The sequence below is a fragment of the Pseudophryne corroboree genome, chromosome 2, assembly GCF_028390025.1.
Source record: "Pseudophryne corroboree isolate aPseCor3 chromosome 2, aPseCor3.hap2, whole genome shotgun sequence".
In the NCBI taxonomy this organism is placed as follows: domain Eukaryota; kingdom Metazoa; phylum Chordata; class Amphibia; order Anura; family Myobatrachidae; genus Pseudophryne; species Pseudophryne corroboree.
Window position 1 is genome coordinate 987401091 of NC_086445.1, and position 13459 is coordinate 987414549.

General features: G+C 42.8%; 1 protein-coding gene across 11 annotated transcripts in view; it reads left to right on the forward strand.

Annotated features, from left to right (window-relative positions):
* Positions 1–13459, forward strand: part of TIAM1 (TIAM Rac1 associated GEF 1) — a 482294-nt gene that overhangs the window by 376008 nt on the left and 92827 nt on the right. For all 11 annotated transcript variants that reach the window (XM_063956411.1, XM_063956412.1, XM_063956407.1 and 8 more), the window contains 3 exons: positions 4653–4757; positions 7098–7176; positions 10735–10821. In XM_063956411.1, coding sequence (XP_063812481.1) covers positions 4653–4757; positions 7098–7176; positions 10735–10821 — 271 coding nt within the window. The remainder of the gene's footprint in view (positions 1–4652; positions 4758–7097; positions 7177–10734; positions 10822–13459) is intronic.

Consider the following 13459-nt stretch of genomic DNA (forward strand, 5'->3'; position numbering starts at 1 on the left):
ACAGGTATGTACAGGTGTAAATGATGTGGGACAGGTATGTACAGGTGTAAATGATGAGGGACAGGTATGTACAGGTGTAAATGATGTGGGACATGTATGTACAGGTGTAGATGATGTGGGACATGTATGTAGAGGTGTAAATGATGTGGGACTTGTATGTAGAGGTGTAAATGATGTGGGACATATATGTACAGGTGTAAATGATGAGGGACAGGTATGTACAGGTGTAAATGATGTGGGACATGTATGTACAGGTGTAAATGATGAGGGACATGTATGTACAGGTGTAAATGATGTGGGACATGTATGTACAGGTGTAAATGATGTGGGACATGTATGTACAGGTGTAAATGATGTGGGACAGGTATGTACAGGTGTAAATGATGTGGGACACAGGTATGTACAGGTGTAAATGATGTGGGACATGTATGTACAGGTGTAAATGATGTGGGACATGTATGTGGAGGTGTAAATGATGTGGGACATGTATGTAGAGGTGTAAATGATGTGGGACATGTATGTACAGGTGTAAATGATGTGGGACATGTATGTGGAGGTGTAAATGATGAGGGACAGGTATGTACAGGTGTAGATGATGAGGGACAGGTATGTACAGGTGTAGATGATGAGGGACATGTATGTACAGGTGTAAATGATGAGGGACATGTATGTACAGGTGTAAATGATGTGGGACAGGTATGTACAGGTGTAAATGATGTGGGACAGGTATGTACAGGTGTAAATGATGTGGGACATGTATGTGGAGGTGTAAATGATGTGGGACATGTATGTGGAGGTGTAAATGATGTGGGACATGTATGTAGAGGTGTAAATGATGTGGGACATGTATGTACAGGTGTAAATGATGTGGGACATGTATGTGGAGGTGTAAATGATGAGGGACAGGTATGTACAGGTGTAGATGATGTGGGACATGTATGTACAGGTGTAAATGATGTGGGACTTGTATGTAGAGCTGTAAATGATGTGGGACATGTATGTACAGGTGTAAATGATGTGGGACATGTATGTACAGGTGTAAATGATGAGGGACATGTATGTACAGGTGTAAATGATGTGGGACATGTATGTACAGGTGTAAATGATGTGGGACATGTATGTACAGGTGTAAATGATGTGGGACATGTATGTACAGGTGTAAATGATGTGGGACATGTATGTACAGGTGTAAATGATGTGGGACAGGTATGTACAGGTGTAAATGATGAGGGACATGTATGTACAGGTGTAACTGATGAGGGACACGTATGTGGAGGTGTAAATAATGTGGGACATGTATGTACAGGTGTAAATGATGAAGGACATGTATGTGGAGGTGTAAATGATGTGGGACATGTATGTACAGGTGTAAATGATGAGGGACATGTATGTACAGGTGTAAATGATGTGGGACATGTATGTGAAGGTGTAAATGATGTGGGACATGTATGTACAGGTGTAAATGATGAGGGACATGTATGTACAGGTGTAAATGGTGAGGGACATGTATGTACAGGTGTAAATGGTGAGGGACATGTATGTGGAGGTGTAAATGATGTGGGACATGTATGTACAGGTGTAAATGATGAGGGACAGGTTTGTACAGATGTAAATGATGTGGGACATGTATGTACAGGTGTAAATTATGAGGGACATGTATGTACAGGTGTAAATGATGTGGGACAGGTATGTACAGGTGTAAATGATGAGGGACATGTATGTACAGGTGTAAATGATGAGGGACACGTATGTGGAGGTGTAAATAATGTGGGACATGTATGTACAGGTGTAAATGATGAAGGACATGTATGTGGAGGTGTAAATGATGTGGGACATGTATGTACAGGTGTAAATGATGAGGGACATGTATGTACAGGTGTAAATGATGTGGGACATGTATGTGAAGGTGTAAATGATGTGGGACATGTATGTACAGGTGTAAATGATGAGGGACATGTATGTACAGATGTAAATGGTGAGGGACATGTATGTACAGGTGTAAATGGTGAGGGACATGTATGTGGAGGTGTAAATGATGTGGGACATGTATGTACAGGTGTAAATGATGAGGGACAGGTTTGTACAGATGTAAATGATGAGGGACATGTATGTACAGGTGTAAATGATGAGGGACATGTATGTACAGGTATAAATGATGAGGGACATGTATGTACAGGTGTAAATGATGAGGGACAGGTTTGTACAGGTGTAAATGATGAGGGACATGTATGTACAGGTGTAAATGATGAGGGACATGTATGTACAGGTGTAAATGATGAGGGACATGTATGTACAGGTGTAAATGATGAGGGACATGTATGTACAGGTGTAAATGATGAGGGACATGTATGTACATGTGTAAATGATGAGGGACAGGTTTGTACAGGTGTAAATGATGAGGGACATGTATGTGGATGTGTAAATGATGTGGGACATGTATGTGGAGGTGTAAATGAGGTGGGACATGTATGTACAGGTGTAAATGAGGTGGGACATGTATCTAATAAAAAGTGCAAAAATCAGTCATATGACATCCTTTAAGAACCTCCAGTGCTTTCGATCTATCCAGGAGCAACTTCTATACGGGTGCACACATTTGCACCATGTACTGTAGGCACGTTTCATGATGCAGGCTTATGGGCCCTACACATTGGGCGACCCGGCGGTGGGGGGGGGTGGGAGTGAAGTTACTTCACTACCCCCGTCACACGGCTCCATAGAACTGCAGGCAAATATGGACGAGATCGTCCATATTGGCCTGCATGCACAGCCGACGGGGAACCAGCGATGAACGAGTGCGGGACCGCGCATCGTTCATCGCTGGTTCCTCCACACTGCACGATATGAACGGTATCTCGTTCATTAATGAATGAGATCGTTCAAATCGTGCAGTGTTATCTGCCAGTGTGTAGGGCCTATTACTCCTAACTGAATTGACCCCTAGATGTAAAACTAAGCTATTATACATATCCAATTAAAAAAAGATTGGAGGACTCAGCAAATGTGTAAGTTTATGTAAAAGGAAGACTTGTGTTATCCCTGGACCAGCAGCTTGAAGATGGCTTGGAGCAGGGGTGGGGTTCCTGGAGCAGACTGCAGCTTGTGTCTCTTGTGGCCCTGGAGCTGGAGAGAGGATAATAAAGCCAATCCGGAACTGGAGCTGGCAATCCCGGAGCGCAGCCCACACAGTTCTCTGTTTTCTGGGAAAGCTGCCTGACTTATGTGGGATAAGTGATCCCAGAGTTATCTCCGAGACGTCCTCACATAGATGCTCGGAATGTGGCTGCAGAAAGTGCATACAGGCCTATATAGTTTCCACTATTTTCTGCGTATTTGATTTTGTTTTATATACAAGTAATGATGAAAACTATTGTGGGTTACTTCGTCTGTAATCTGCCTTTTTCTTCTAGTCTCTTCCTAGTTTTTTGTGTATTTTTAATATTCCATTTTTCATTACTAATTCAAGTTCAAGGGGCAACTGATTTCCGAGCGCTGTGCAGGTCCCTCAGCATTACTACAGCGCAGCATTGCTCCATTCTCCTGCAACCCCATAACATACTGTCAGGTTTAACAATCATACTGCTTAAGCCAGAGTGCCCCCTAGTGGACTAAAAGTCAAAGCCTCATATGGAGCAGGTGGATTTTGTAAACCATGAAAAAATACAATCTCCACAGGAAACGACAACGGTGTCACTGGACTGATTAAGCCGTAAATCTGATCCGAGACATCCTAGGATTTTTAGAGTATAGGAGAAATGGGGGAATTACTTGCACTTTGATTGGAAATACGCTGAGCCATTGTTTCACTGACGTGTTACCTGGACGCGTACGTGCAAAAGCCTCGTGAATAGCTCTGTTCCTATGACATATGTCTGACCAATAGCAGTAATAATACAGATAAACAAGTGCATATGGGGCCACTGACTCGCAATACGTATATTCAAAATGTAAAAACTTTATTTCATGTTATTCATCCTGAGATGAACTATAATATTAATGGATTATAAATCAGTGGTTCCAAGTGCGCTACATGCCTGAACTCACTTTGTTAATCTGGATGAATACAGATGGATCCACGGTTATCTTGGCTAGTTTGCTGCGCCTAGGTGCACCATGGTTTATTAGCATAAACCCTTCATCTGTTGTTCTCAGCTGCAATACAATACAGCAGGGGATTAAGTCATTACAGCAGGGGATTAAGTCCGACTGGCCAGTCTCAGTTAATCCTATTAACGATCAAGATAAACATGGACCCATCTGTATATTCTTGTGAGTTCTTTAGTAGCGTTCTATAATAGTAACATATATTGATCATCAATAATATTGACAATTTGGGATTTAAAATAAGAAAAACACGTACTGTATGATCACAGGTAGCAGGGGTGCGGGATACAGTCTTATCTTCCTCCTGTGCCAGTCCAGCAATGATCAGGATGAGGAAGCGGCCTTATTGATCACAATTAGCGTTTCCAGGATTTATTCCTGCAAATGACATTTAGGTTCTGGAAGATCACTTATTATTCCCGCTGCTGGGAGTCGGGGGCTGATGCAGATGGAGCACTAGGCCGGTTTGTGTAGTGTATCTTGCGTGGTTTCGCATGACGCTGCTCCTAAATCAGTTCTCAGTACTGTACCGTGTACATTTCTTGCAGACACATCAGTTAGACTGCACTGCACATTATCTCCGCCTGAAGTTCCTGTGTGACAGCCATCAGCAGCTTTACATGCCCAGACCCGAGGAGGAGATCTACGACCTGGTAAGTACTATGCTCCTACTTACCAGCTGTACAGATCAGTGATGCTTAACGCTGGATGCACACATCATACTTGTCCCTGCAGAACCAGGTGATTCCCTAAAGGTTTAATATATACCTTGTCATAAAATGCTGCTATTCCAGTAAAACTCTATGTAAGGTTTCAGTAACTGAGAGATGAAAGTGATTCAAACAAGAATGGGGGAAGCATTTTATTGTGCACACCCTACTTCCTGTCTTTCAGCCTGTAAAAAAAAAAAAAAAAAAAGAGAGATACTGCACCTAAAATGGAAAATTACGGGATAGCGTAGCTTTCGGCTAGACCAGTTCCAGCATCTTACTGTAAATGTCCACCACATATACACGCATCATACAGTGTTTTATATGTGTAGCCCCAGCAGCGCAATTTCTCCATGCGGAACTTTAGTATTAAACCCCAAACCTGATATCTGGGGCGGATTTGGATGGAAAACCAGGCCAGGAGTTTTATGGAAGCAGCCCTAATGGGGGTGCGGTCTGATGAGGGGGTGGGGTCTGCTGAGGGGAGCGGGATCGCTCCTCATAAGGCCTGATTGTACGCAATTGCGGACAAACTAAAATTGGCCCTGGAAAATTTTGTTGAAGTGGCCAACGTCGGCAGCACAAGAGGTATAACATACCATGTAGCCATGGCAGAGTTGCTGTACTGCAGAGATAGAATGCATGGAGACAGTGAAGTGTACGGAGCGGAGATCGAAGTCCATCACCGTACGTGGAGTGGGGAACTGCAAGTGACTGACAGTTACCTCTGCTCGGCCCACCAAACGATGCAATGTGCAATAAATAGTAATTGGAAAAAAATAGACCGCATTCCTCATTTTCATGGCAGTGTTAAAACATTTTTGTGTTTTTTTTTTTTTTGGTTAACTGGGTTTTTATGACTACATTCTTTTGAGCCTTTGATGATGGGCAGTAAATATATGTCTGCTGCTCTTTGCACCTGGTCCTTTGCTTGGTGTTCGTCGTTTGTTTGCTCACCTGCCGTCCCGCAGCAGGTGTATGTGCCAAGGCTGGGTATTACATGGGGGAGATTTCAGCAAACAATGGATGACAATGGAACAAAGCCATACGCACATTATTTTAGAGGACAAGCTGCGGAAGTTACCAACATGAATCCTTTTAACCATTATCTAAGCAAAGGTCTTTAGTGCAGTTCCTTTATAAATCTTACACTCTCAAAGAAATAAGAGGTGTTTATGAAAGAAGTTATGGTATCCCCTAATGTTGCGGTCAAGCAGACAAAGTTAGTGAGTAATACAGCCTATTGATGCACCAGGAAACCATGTTGTCTTATGCAGGAAGTGATGTCACTACTTCCTGGTAAAATCCTGGCTCTGTTTTAGATGGGATATCCTCATAACTGTTAGAGATGAGACACAGGCCCAAGCCTTGGATAGTGATAAATTGCACAGTGATAAAGTAGCAACCAATCAGCCCCTAACTGTCATTTTTCAAACACAACCTGTAACATGGCAGTTAGGAGCTGATTGGCTGGTACTTTACCACCGTGCAATTTATCACTCTCCAAGGCTTGTTACATCTGGGCCATAGTCCAAATGGGATCCGCCGTCTCTTTGGGCTTGTAAACACGTTGCAACTTATTTAAAGCCGCCTACTGAGCTCTTAAAATCACCGTGTGTATGGCCTTCTTATTACTTTACAAAATTGAGTTGATTCATCTAAAACGTATCACCGGATACGGTCAAATGAGAATTCTGCAACTGTAATTGGGACGTGACAGGAAAGAAAATTGTAAAATCAAAATTTTCTGCATTCAAGAATTGGATAGTTACTTCCTAACCTAAGCTGCATCATGATTCTACTGCTTCCCTCAGTGATTGTCCCTTGTTTTTTGTCACTGAATTGACTTTTCTCATTTTCCCTGGCTGCCTTGGTAAATTTATATTTTGTTGTTTTTATGCTATAGAAATAGGAACAACGAGGATTCAAAAATAGTCCCAATAACCGTTTGAGGATAGTAATCCCCTTTAAATAAGATACAGCTGTCCAGCAGTCATTTAACTGCCCCCCCACGCCACATACCCTGACAGCTACTCCCATATAAAGTATACTGATTGCTAGATAGAGGATATTGACAAATCTGTGAGGCCCATTTATCAACGAGTGATCAAACACATGACAGTTAAGAGGTGTTTGGCTGGAGAACCATTTATCACTCACAACGAGTTTTATCACTTGTTGATAAATGAGCCCCTATGTGTTACAGAGATCTAATTTTGTGATAATGTTAGTTTCTACTAGATCCTTAAACCACTAAACTCCTTTCTGTGCACTGTATTTCAGCTCTATAAGGAAATCGAGATCTGTCCAAAGATCATCCGGTACATTCAGCTTGAAAAGACCAATCTTTGCGAAAACTTTGGTAAGTTCAAAAGAACATTTCACTTATGCACAGATCACATTCTGCACTGCTTTTACCATACAGACCAACAACTGCCTTTATCTTATAGATGCAATAATTAGTATTTGTTCTACCCTACTGGTTAGTCTGTGCCATGATCACTGGTACTTATAAGGCTTTGTCTTGTACGGGTGTCATATACTTGTAGTCCCAACATGCAGGGATGAATATTACTGCAACCTGTACACTTAATTGTTCAGTGTGGTGGAAGACATTGGTGTAGTAATAATTAAAATATAGGAGGTTAAATTGCTCATTCTATGTATATGCCGGTATTATGTAATGTCTTATTTAACATGTAAAGAGATTTATCTACAGTTGCACTTACTCCATTAGCACCAATGTGTTCTAAGGTGGCGGGCGCTAGTAAATGAAGCCTGAAAATGAGTCCAAAAATGGCGCCACAATGTAAACGCTCTTGACCGTAATCACAAACGCTAGTAGGTATTAGAACCAATGTCCATATCTATTTTTTTTTAAAAAGAAAAAAAAGGGCTTGTATTATGCTGCCAGTGTGGGTAACGGGCCTTAAGCTGGCGTTATTATAAAGGGAATGGGTAATAAGATGCTGTAAAAAAAAGGTGTACGAGATTTATACTCTTATGTAAGCAGTATAGGAAAAATGAAGTACATCACTGCCATCTAGTGGATGCTGTGCTAACAACATCACTCTGTATGACAAATTTGCTTGTTACAATTAGTAACATTGAAAGATACACAGATCCCATACCCTACCAACATTTGGGTGTTAAGAATCGGGACAGGGCGTGTCACTGTCCCGAAAACGGCGATCATTACACTCCCTCCTGTATTTTTTCTATATGAGTAGTTAAAATCAGCCGTGGTGACGAGCACATTTTCCTTTGCTGCCTTTTTGCTTTGTAACAACAATATAGTGGCAGTAAAACCGCTTATGGCGGATGGCTTATAGTATATCCCATTCATTTCCTGGTGTCTCTTCCTCCGTGTATTCTGTCCATAAGTCATAGAAGGTCGCTGGAGGGAGTCAATGCAGATCGGCTGTAACTGCTTATCATCAATCTCACTAACCTGTTATATAGAGTATAAATATATATAAGAGATGACTGAGATTGATAATATCCAAGAAGTCATAGAAGCGCGTCTAACGATCCCTTCCTTCCTTCATATTATGATTCTGGTATATAAGGATATTATGACCATACAATACTCTTGGTGGTATATACCCCAATTGAAGAACATACACGAGCGCTTGAAAATAGCACAAATAATATGAAATTGACATAATAAGAGTGATAGTTTGTAATAACGACCCCACTACACGTGATAAATACACTTAGGCTTGTATGATAATTGAATATAAACTATATATATCCTTGGTTCACAATGCTAGAGAACCTCAAGCGTTTATTGCAATGGTTCTCAAACTTTTTTGAATCATTGCACCCTAGAGTATCAGAATTTTTGTCACTGCACCCCTCGGCCTAAAGATTCTGATTGATAAATTTAGAAAGAAAATATTACATTCATTAAACTGTGTTTTATATGTCATCCTCAGGCTCAGTTATGTGGTGAGGGACAGGATTCACTTCTGTTTGTCCACATATTTTATGACTGACGGCCACCAGGACTGGTTTTGTCTATTATATTGACCATAAATAATTTGAATTGGTCCTGGACCACCAACCCAGGGAACCCCTGCAAGTGTCCCGTGCCACAGCACACCGTTTGAGAACCACTGGCTTATTATAATCTTTCATTCGCACTCTTTACTTTCATTATTTTAAATACTTTGCAATTTTAATCTTTGTGAGGATTTATGTTAAATTGCTTCATAAAAGTTAAATGTTATAATTTTTTTAATTTGAGTTGACCTGTTCACCAACATGCAACCTCTTTTCCTATGCCGTAACAGTCCATATATACCGTACCCTAGTATCCGGGGGTGGTTCAGCAATCAGGTAACTGGTGACGGAATATACTGTTTGTACCTATGTCACCTGCCTGCTACACCTGCTACCATATTTACATGGAGCATGTGTACTCTATTTACATGGAGCATGTGTACTCTAATGACTTAAGCCTCCTATTGCAGTACTCCTTCTCCTGAACAGACATCCACAATATCAGCCATTCCTGGCATGATGTTTCTGGTGGTTCCAGATTGGAATAACAGACAGTCACTGGGGCAGATGTATTAAGCCTGGAGAAGTGATAAAGCAGTGATGAAGTGGAAGGTGATGACGCACCAGCCAATCATTACAAATTTGAAAAATGACAGCTGATTGGCTGGTGCGTTATCACCTTCCACTTCATCAGTGCTTTATCACTTCTCCAGGCTTAATACATCTGCCCCCGTGACACTTCATTATTACACACGTCTTATAACCATCAAACAGTTCCCATCCTCTGGAATCCTTCCTGGTCTCCGGAGTTTTCTACACTGACTTCAGCCAGTGGGCCAAAGATTAGTCGTCTTGTTATCAGAGGACTTACATGTTGCCAGTTGCTCGTTTAGTTCCGGGGCTTCCAAATGAGTCGCTCGCTTGCTGTTATGCTTGGAAAGAATATTGATAAATTTCTCTATTGCAATTATAAAATAGAGAACATAGGGGGTAATTCAGACCTGATCGCTGTTGTGCAGCGGCGATCAGGTCCAAACCGCGCATGCGTATGCACCGCAATGTGCAGGCGCGTCGCAGGGGATCGCTGCTCAGCAATGGGTTTGTGCAACGGATCTGTTCGCACGGGCGATCGCAAGGAGATTGACAGGAAGAGGGCGTTTGTCGGTGTCAATTGACCATTTTCAGGGAGCCTCTGGAAAAACGCAGGCGTGTCCAAGCGTTTGCAGGGCGGGTGTCTGTCGTCAATTCCGGTCCCAGACAGGCTGAAGTGATCGCAGCGGCTGAGTAAGTACTGGGCTACTCAGAGACTGCACAAAATCTGTTTGTACAGCTCTGCTACACATGCGATCGCACCCTTGCACAGCTAAAATACACTCCCCCTGTAGGCGGTGACTATCTGATTGCAGCAGTGCAAAAATCGCTTGCTAGCAATCAGGTCTGAATTAGGCCCATAGTGCATATTCTATGACAGTGTCCATGTGTGACAGCAGTAGGCCCTGATATAATGTTCCGTACTCAGATCAGATCTAGAACCCCAGGGATAGAGTTCCTACCCGGCGGCTAGGCACTACTGTAACACGATTAATGTGAAATGTATCTTATATTAATGTTATAATCCTATGTGCAATAATATTCTGTATTACGCATATGGCTTTATCTTTTGAAAGGATATGGAGCATGATGCACTGAATGTTTCCGATTATTTTGTACGATTATATGGAATTTATATTGTATCTCTGTATATCTTGTTTACTTTCCCCCCACTTTATTGAGTAGTTGGAACTCACATTGCACTACATCAGCTGATTCATGTTTATATTGCTTTTTATATGTTGTGAGTACCCTGTGTTTAGTTATCTGTATCTGTTATCTGCTATTAGGCATTTGACGGTGAATGTTTTATTCTCTGCCCCAGGGTTCTCTCTCAGTTCCGTGGAAGAAGAAGGCAGACCTCATCTCTACATCAATAAAGTGAAGGAGTCGGGCCTGGCCTTCAAGAAGAGTAAGTATTGGCATGGAGTAATCCTGAAGTGTTATCTGGGAATGTTGTTGGATAAGTCACATGCCTTATATGCTGCCGCTGAGGGCAAAATGCTACTTTCCATAACATAAATCTGTGTTCATGTTTGTTCTGGCACGCAGAGAGGTTACATTATTTACAGGTTAACGCACCACAGACTTTAATATATCTTAATAAGATCAGGAGCAGCTAACCAGTCAGAGACAAAGAGCCGGAGATACACCTCTAGCCTCAGAGTCCTGCCCATCGGTCCTCCCACACATCCAGCAGATTCATATTGCGGAGGTCTGATGGGCATGTAGAGCTGGATCTAATGGAGTCCTAGTTGGCCGGAGGTGCGGGTTGCCGGCTGAACTTGGATGTTTTTTTTAAAGCGGCATTCATATACAAGACAAGGTTTTGCCTTGTAAATAATTGCTGCTTTAAAAAAAAAAAAAAAAAAGAGTTCATCTGGCAACAATGCACCTCCGGCCATCTCAGACTCCATTACATCCGGCCTGTAATATGCATGTGCAAAGGGCTAACGGGAGGTTTAGTAGACTTCTAGACAGGGGAGTGTAGTGACCTGAGGGACGTATACATCTAGTACTACTAGACAGGAGAATGTAGTGACCTGAGGGACGTAAACATCTGCTACTAGACAGTGGAGTGTAGTGACCTGAGGGACATATACATCTACTAAACAGGGGAGTGTAGTTACCTGAGGGACGTATACATCTAGTACTAGACACAGGAGATTGTAGTGACCTGAGGGACGTATACATCTAATACTAGACAGGGAAGTGTAGTGACCTGAGGGACGTATACATCTAATACTAGACAGGGGAGTGTAGTTACCTGAGGGACGTATACATCAAGTACTAGACAGGGGAGTGTAGTTACCTGAGGGACGTATACATCTAGTACTAGACACAGGAGATTGTAGTGACCTGAGGGACGTATACATCTACTACTAGACGGGAGTGTAGTGACCTGAGAGAAGTATACATCTACTACTAGACAGGGGAGTGTAGTCACCTGAGGGACATATACATCTACTACTAGATGGGAGTGTAGTGACCTGAGGGACGTATACATCTACTACTAGACGGGAGTGTAGTGCCCTGAGGGACGTATACATCTACTACTAGACAGGGGAGTGTAGTGCCCTGAGGGACGTATACATCTACTACTAGACAGGGGAGTGTAGTGCCCTGAGAGACGTATACATCTACTACTAGACACGGGATTGTAGTGACCTGAGGGATGTATACGTCTACTACTAGACGGGAGTGTAGTGCCCTGAGGGACGTATACATGTACTACTAGACAGGGGAGTGTAGTGCCCTGAGGGACGTATACATCTGCTACTAGACACAGGGGATTGTAGTGACCTGAGGGACGTATACATCTACTAGACAGGGGAGTGTAGTGACCTGAGGGACGTATACATCTACTACTAGACACGGGAGTGTAGTCCCCATAGGGACATATACATCTACTACTAGACGGGGGTGTAGTGACCTGAGGGACGTATACATCTACTACTAGACAGGGGAGTGGAGTGACCTGAGGGACATATACATCTACTACTAGATGGGAGTGTAGTCACCTGAGGAATGTACATATCTACCTCTAGACAGGGGGGTGTAGTGACCTGAGGGACATATACATCTACTACTACTAGACAGGGCACTGTAGTGACCTGAGGGACGAATACATCTGTTACTAGACACTGGATTGTAGTGACCAGAGGGACGTATACATCTATAACTGGACAGGGTACTGTAGTGACCTGAGGGACGTATACGTCTACTACTAGACAGGGGAGTGTAGTCACCTGAGGGACATATACATCTACTACTAGATGGGAGTGTAGTGACCTGAGGAACGTATACATCTACTACTAGACGGGAGTGTAGTGCCCTGAGGGACGTATACATCTACTACTAGACAGGGGAGTGTAGTGCCCTGAGGGACGTATACATCTGCTACTAGACACGGGATTGTAGTGACCAGAGGGACGTATACATCTACTACTAGACAGGGTACTGTAGTGACCTGAGGGACGTATACATCTACTACTAGATGGGAGTGTAGTGACCTGAGGGACGCATACATCTACTACTAGACAGGGGAGTGTAGTGCCCTGAGGGACGTATACATCTACTACTAGACAGGGGAGTGTAGTGCCCTGAGGGACGTATACATCTACTAGACACAGGGGAGTGTAGTGACCTGAGGGACGTATACATCTACTACTAGACACGGGAGTGTAGTCACCTGAGGGAAATATACATCTACTACTAGACGGGGGTGTGGTGACCTGAGGGACGTATACATCTACTACTAGACAGGGGAGTGTAATCACCTGAGGGACATATACATCTACTACTAGACGGGAGTGTAGTCACCTGAGGAATGTATACATCTACCTCTAGACAGGGGAGTGTAGTGACCTGAGGGACGTATACATCTACTACTACTAGACAGGGTACTGTAGTGAACTGAGGGACGAATACATCTGCTACTAGACACGGGATTGTAGTGACCAGGGGGACGTATACATCTACTACTAGACAGGGTACTGTAGTGACCTGAGGGACGTATACATCTACTACTAGACAGGGGAATGTAGTGA